The sequence below is a fragment of the Mchenga conophoros genome, linkage group LG23, assembly GCF_057382185.1.
Source record: "Mchenga conophoros isolate Kocher_MC1m ecotype Shallow Benthic linkage group LG23, M_conophoros_male_GT1.1, whole genome shotgun sequence".
Taxonomy (NCBI): Eukaryota; Metazoa; Chordata; class Actinopteri; order Cichliformes; family Cichlidae; genus Mchenga; species Mchenga conophoros.
In genome coordinates, this window is record NC_140547.1 from 5,719,407 (window position 1) to 5,725,130 (window position 5,724).

At 41.0% G+C, this 5,724-nt stretch overlaps 1 protein-coding gene across 1 annotated transcript; it reads right to left on the minus strand.

Annotated features, from left to right (window-relative positions):
- Positions 1-1,646: 1,646 nt before the first annotated feature.
- Positions 1,647-3,518, minus strand: LOC146546489 (granzyme E-like). The gene is made up of 5 exons (XM_085264412.1): positions 3,437-3,518; positions 2,957-3,116; positions 2,644-2,776; positions 2,253-2,477; positions 1,647-2,164 (listed from the first exon to the last, which is right to left on the minus strand). The coding sequence occupies exons 1-5, from the start codon at positions 3,492-3,494 to the stop codon at positions 2,000-2,002; spliced, it is 741 nt and encodes a 246-aa protein (XP_085120538.1). The 5' UTR covers positions 3,495-3,518; the 3' UTR covers positions 1,647-1,999.
- Between the last annotated feature and the right edge of the window lie 2,206 nt (positions 3,519-5,724).

The following is a 5,724-nucleotide window of genomic DNA, read 5'->3' on the forward strand; positions in this document are numbered from 1 at the left end:
TTGTAAAGAATTTATACATAAATTAGGGTGGAAAATAAGTATTTGGTCACCTCAAACAAGGAAAATCTCTGGCTCTCACAGACCTGTAACATCTTCTGTAAGAAGCTTTTCTGTCCCCCACTCGTTACCTGTATGAATGGCACCTGTTTGAACTCATCATCTGTATAAAAGACACCTGTCCACAGCCTCAAACAGTCAGACTCCAAACTCCGCCATGGCCAAGACCAAAGAGCTTTCGAAGGACACCAGGAAAAGTATTGTAGACCTGCACCAGACTGGGAAGAGTGAATCTACAATAGGCAAGCAGCTTGGTGTGAAAAAATCAACTGTGGAAGCAATCATCAGAAAATGGAAGACATACAAGACCACTGATAATCTCCCTCGATCTGGGGCTCCACGCAAGATCTCATCCTGTGGGGTCAAAATGATCATGAGAACGGTGAGCAAAGATCCCAGAACCTCACGGGGGGACCTGGTGAATGACCTGCAGAGAGCTGGGACCAAAGTAACAAAGGTCACCATCAGTAACACACTACAACGGCAGGGAATCAAATCCCGCAGTGCCAGACGTGTTCCGCTGCTGAAGCCAGTGCATGTCCAGGCCCGTCTGAAGTTTGCCAGAGAGCACATGGATGATAGAGCAGAGGATTGGGAGAATGTCATGTGGTCAGATGAAACCAAAGTAGAACTTTTTGGTATAAACTCAACTCGTCGTGTTTGGAGGAAGAAGAATACTGAGTTGCATCCCAAGAACACCATACCTACTGTGAAGCATGGGGGTGGAAACATCATGCTATGGGGCTGTTTTTCTGCCAAGGGGACAGGACGACTGATCCGTGTTAAGGACAGAATGAATGGGGCCATGTATCGTGAGATTTTGAGCCAAAACCTCCTTCCATCAGTGAGAACTTTGAAGATGAAACGAGGCTGGGTCTTCCAACATGACAATGATCCAAAACACACCGCCCGGGCAACAAAGGAGTGGCTCCGTAAGAAGCATTTGAAAGTCCTGGAGTGGCCTAGCCAGTCTCCAGACCTCAACCCCATAGAAAATCTGTGGCGGGAGTTGAAAGTCCGTGTTGCTCGGCAACAGCCCCAAAACATCACTGCTCTCGAGAAGATCTGCATGGAGGAATGGGCCAAAATACCAGCTACTGTGTGTGCAAACCTGGTAAAGACCTATAGTAAACGTTTGACCTCTATTATTGCAAACAAAGGTTATGTTACAAAGTATTGAGTTGTATTTTTGTTATTGACCAAATACTTATTTTCCACCCTGATTTATGTATAAATTCTTTACAAATCCTACCATGTGGATTCATGGATTTTTTTTTTTCACATTCTGTCTCTCACAGTTGAAGTGTACCTCTGGTGCAAATTACTGACCTCTGTCATCATTTTAGGTGGGGGAACTTGCACAATCGGTGGCTGACTAAATACTTTTTTGCCCCACTGTAGATTTTACGTTGGCTTAAACTTGAATGTTTTAAAATAAAATGTTACAAATATAAATTTTTTGCTCAATTCATAATATTATCCTAAACATGTACAAATAAGCTCCCCTAAATAGTTTTAAATTCAACTTCATTTGTGGTAATGAAAGTTAGTGTCTGATATATCATTCTTGTCGAAGGAAAACAGGGGGTCCCAAGTACTGAGAAAATGCAGTGGGAAAGCTTTAAAAGCAAATATCACACACCTTTGATATACTTTATTATTATTTATTTAGAGCAAAGTAGTACCATATCCACACATGTCACATCTAAAAAAGCTCAATAACTGGATACAGAAAAATATGCTTTAAAAGTAATCACAATAACACTTTTTTTTTGCTGTATGATGTTACGTTTTTGTTTTTGGGTTGTTGTTTTTTTATTTTGTCTTTTTACAGTGATTGGGATAAGTATTTTGGGGATTGAACCTTATTCTAATCTCATTTAAGAGCGATTTACTTCAGTGGTGCAAATATTGTGACATGATCCATCACGCATTCGACGTATTAGTATTTCCCATTACCATTGATTATGGAATTGATCCATACTTTGTAGGTGGGTATCTTAGTATACCTATGGATTGATGAAGCACTGGGAGTTGGGCTACTGCTGGTGGACACCACCCCATATGCCTTTCCATCTCCACAGACTAATGGACCACCAGAGTCTCCCTGAAAAGCATTAATACATGTGCAAAAAAATGATCGTTTCTGACTAAAAGTTAAATTTTTTCATGTTACGTTACAAAAAAGTACTTACCTTGCCTGGTCCAGTCTCGCCCTTAGAGCAGTAAAACATTTCCATAGCACACCTCTCATCATCAGTCAGGGTTACATTAGCTTCCAGGAGTTTCAAAGACATATGGCTTCCTTCTTTTGTTCTTCCCCAGCCAGAGACGACACATGATTGTGGCAGAGAGCCATCGCCATGGTCTGCGAGAGCAATGGACTTCACTTTATCGTTAAATTCTGCCTTGGACTTCAACTTAAGGAAAGAGCAGAGATTAAAAAATGGTTTATTAGATATTAGAATTATAGCATTTTGATGCTTATCTAAATTAAATATATTAAATGATAAATCATTACAGTAATTAACCATTATTACTTATGGCATGTTATTAAGCACAAATGAAGTCATTTGCTTCTCCTACCTTAAGGACCATTATATCGTTTTCAAAAGTATTTGCATCGTAGTCATCATGAGGAAAGGCTTTCTCTACATGCAGGTGTTGTACACCATTCATATCATGGTAATTGTGAAGACCCAGGAATATTTTGTACGTTCTGAAATACAATAAGAGCAAAACTGTTAAGTGACAATAAAGAGATTATTTATTTATATATTGTGTTCAATAAAATAAACATATATGGAGCCATCATAAAACATATTTCCCAGTTTCAAGACTTATCTTATTAGGGGCATTAGAATCTCTGGTAGTTAAACATAAAGTGTGTTTAACCTACTCAGCATGGCAGTGGGCTGCAGTCAACACAAAATTCTCATTCAGAAGGAAGCCACCACAGTGTCCTGAATGACCATTTGCCTTGTTCTGCTGTAAAAGCACCATGTACGGTCTGCTATGTGGCACGGTCTCATGGCCACCGATGATTTCCCCTGTGTGGACTGAAATAAAAATCAAATACCTTATAAAACAAAAACATACTGTCTTATAGTTCAGACATGATGCAATACATAATGGATGCTTTGATGAAGGCACACTATTGGGGGAGCCCCTGTATGCCTTTATGAAACTCTGTAAGGACAGAACTCAATGTGTCTTCACCAGTTCTGCTTCATAACCAGTGGTATTCCATAATATTTATCTGTATGCTATAAATTTATTTATCCATCATATAACTTATTCTATGCAATCACTGCTGCACAGAAGCAAAGCAGATCTCTTCATGAATTACATAATATAATACATCTATCTGTAATCTTACCTTGATCATGAAGAATCAGCAAAACAGTGAGTATTGCCAGGTTAAAGTGGGCAAACATGATGAGACAAAAGGCAGGCTGAGATCCTGAAGAGCAGTGGGATACATCACTGACAGCTTCACTCTTTAAATACTTCATTATATTTGAGACAGAAGGACGTCCTTGTGTTATTTGCATATGCAAATGATGTGGCCTTGAACCACATAAGGAACACCTCCACAGCCTGACAAAAACTCTTATTTTCTTAATGCTGGTCATGGGACAATCAAGATTTAAGCTTGTGGGGTGATTTTGTCGGATCACAGCTCAACAAACTCCATGAAAAAAAATCAGTAACTTTACACAAGCGCACACACACACACACACACACACACACACACACACATATATATATATATACATATATATATATATATATATATATATATATATATATATATATATACATATATATATATATATATATATGTATATATATATATATATACATATATACATATATATATATATATATATATATGTATATATATACATATACATATATATATATATATGTATATATATACATATACATATATATATATATATATATATGTATATATATACATATACATATATATATATATATGTATATATATACATATACATATATATATATATATATATATATATATATATACATATATATATATATATATATATATATATATATATATATACATATGTATATATATATATATATATATAGCCAGCAGTTGGAACGGAGCAGTTGTCAGCCACCTCCTGTACATGGATGACATCAAGCTGTATGCCAAGAGTGAACGAGACATCGATTCACTGATCCACACTACCAGGCTATACAGCAATGACATTGGAATGTCGTTCGGACTGGAGAAGTGTAGTCGGATGGTAACAAAGAGAGGGAAGGTAGTCAGAACTGAGGGGATTGAACTACCAGAAGGCAACATTGCAGACATAGAGGACAGTTACAAGTACTTGGGGATCCCAGAGGGGAATGGGAACCATGAAGAGGCCGCTAGAAAAGCTTCAACCACCAAGTACCTGCAGAGGGTCAGGCAAGTCCTGAGGAGTCAGCTGAATGGTAAGAACAAGATCCGGGCCATCAACACATACGCCCTGCCCGTGATCAGGAACCCTGCTGGGGTAATAGGCTGGCCAAAGGAGGAGATAGAAGCCACTGACATAAAGACAAGAAAGCTCCTTACCATGCATGGAGGGTTTCACCCCAAGTCCAGCACCCTGAGGCTGTACGCTAAGCGGAAGGAAGGGGGCCGGGGACTGGTGAGTGTCAGCACCACAGTCCAGGATGAGACAACGAACATCCAAGAATACATTGGGAAGATGGCCCCAACTGACCGAGTGCTCAGTGAATACCTCAGGCAGCAGAAACCCAAGAAAGAGGAGGGAGACGAGGAACCATCATGGAAGGACAGGCCCCTGCACGGTATGTACCACCGGCAGATAGAGGAGGTGGCTGATATCCAGAAATCCTACGAGTGGCTGGACAAAGCTGGACTGAAAGACAGCACAGAGGCACTAATCATGGCAGCACAAGAACAAGCTCTAAGTACAAGATCCATAGAGGCTGGGGTCTATCACACCAGGCAAGACCCCAGGTGCAGGCTGTGTAAAGATGCCCCAGAGACAATCCAGCACATAACAGCAGGGTGCAAGATGCTAGCAGGCAAGGCATACATGGAACGCCATAACCAAGTGGCCGGCATAGTGTACAGGAACATCTGTGCCGAGTATAACCTGGAAGTCCCGAGGTCAAAATGGGAGATGCCCCCAAGGGTGGTGGAGAATGACCGAGCTAAGATCCTGTGGGACTTCCAGATACAGACGGACAAAATGGTGGTGGCTAACCAACCGGACATAGTGGTGGTAGACAAACAGAAGAAGACGGCCGTAGTGATCGATGTAGCGGTTCCGAATGACAGCAACATCAGGAAGAAGGAACACGAGAAGCTGGAGAAATACCAAGGGCTCAGAGAAGAGCTCGAGAGGATGTGGAGGGTGAAGGTAACGGTGGTCCCCGTGGTAATCGGAGCACTAGGTGCGGTGACTCCCAAGCTAGGCGAGTGGCTCCAGCAGATCCCGGGAACAACATCGGAGATCTCTGTCCAGAAGAGCGCAGTCCTGGGAACAGCTAAGATACTGCGCAGGACCCTCAAGCTCCCAGGCCTCTGGTAGAGGACCCGAGCTTGAAGGATAAACCGCCCGCAGGGGCGTGCTGGGTGTTATAGGTAGTAGTTGTTTTCTGGCATAA

Bases quoted from the DNA above. Each gene is read 5' to 3' on its own strand.
- LOC146546489 (XM_085264412.1), bottom strand. From the start codon at position 3,494: ATGTTTGCCCACTTTAACCTGGCAATACTCACTGTTTTGCTGATTCTT. The intron at 2,478-2,643 runs GTAGGAGAAGCA...TCTTTCCTTAAG, and splicing joins ACGATATAATGGTCCTTAAG to TTGAAGTCCAAGGCAGAATT. The intron at 2,165-2,252 runs GTAAGTACTTTT...AATGCTTTTCAG, and splicing joins GCGAGACTGGACCAGGCAAG to GGAGACTCTGGTGGTCCATT.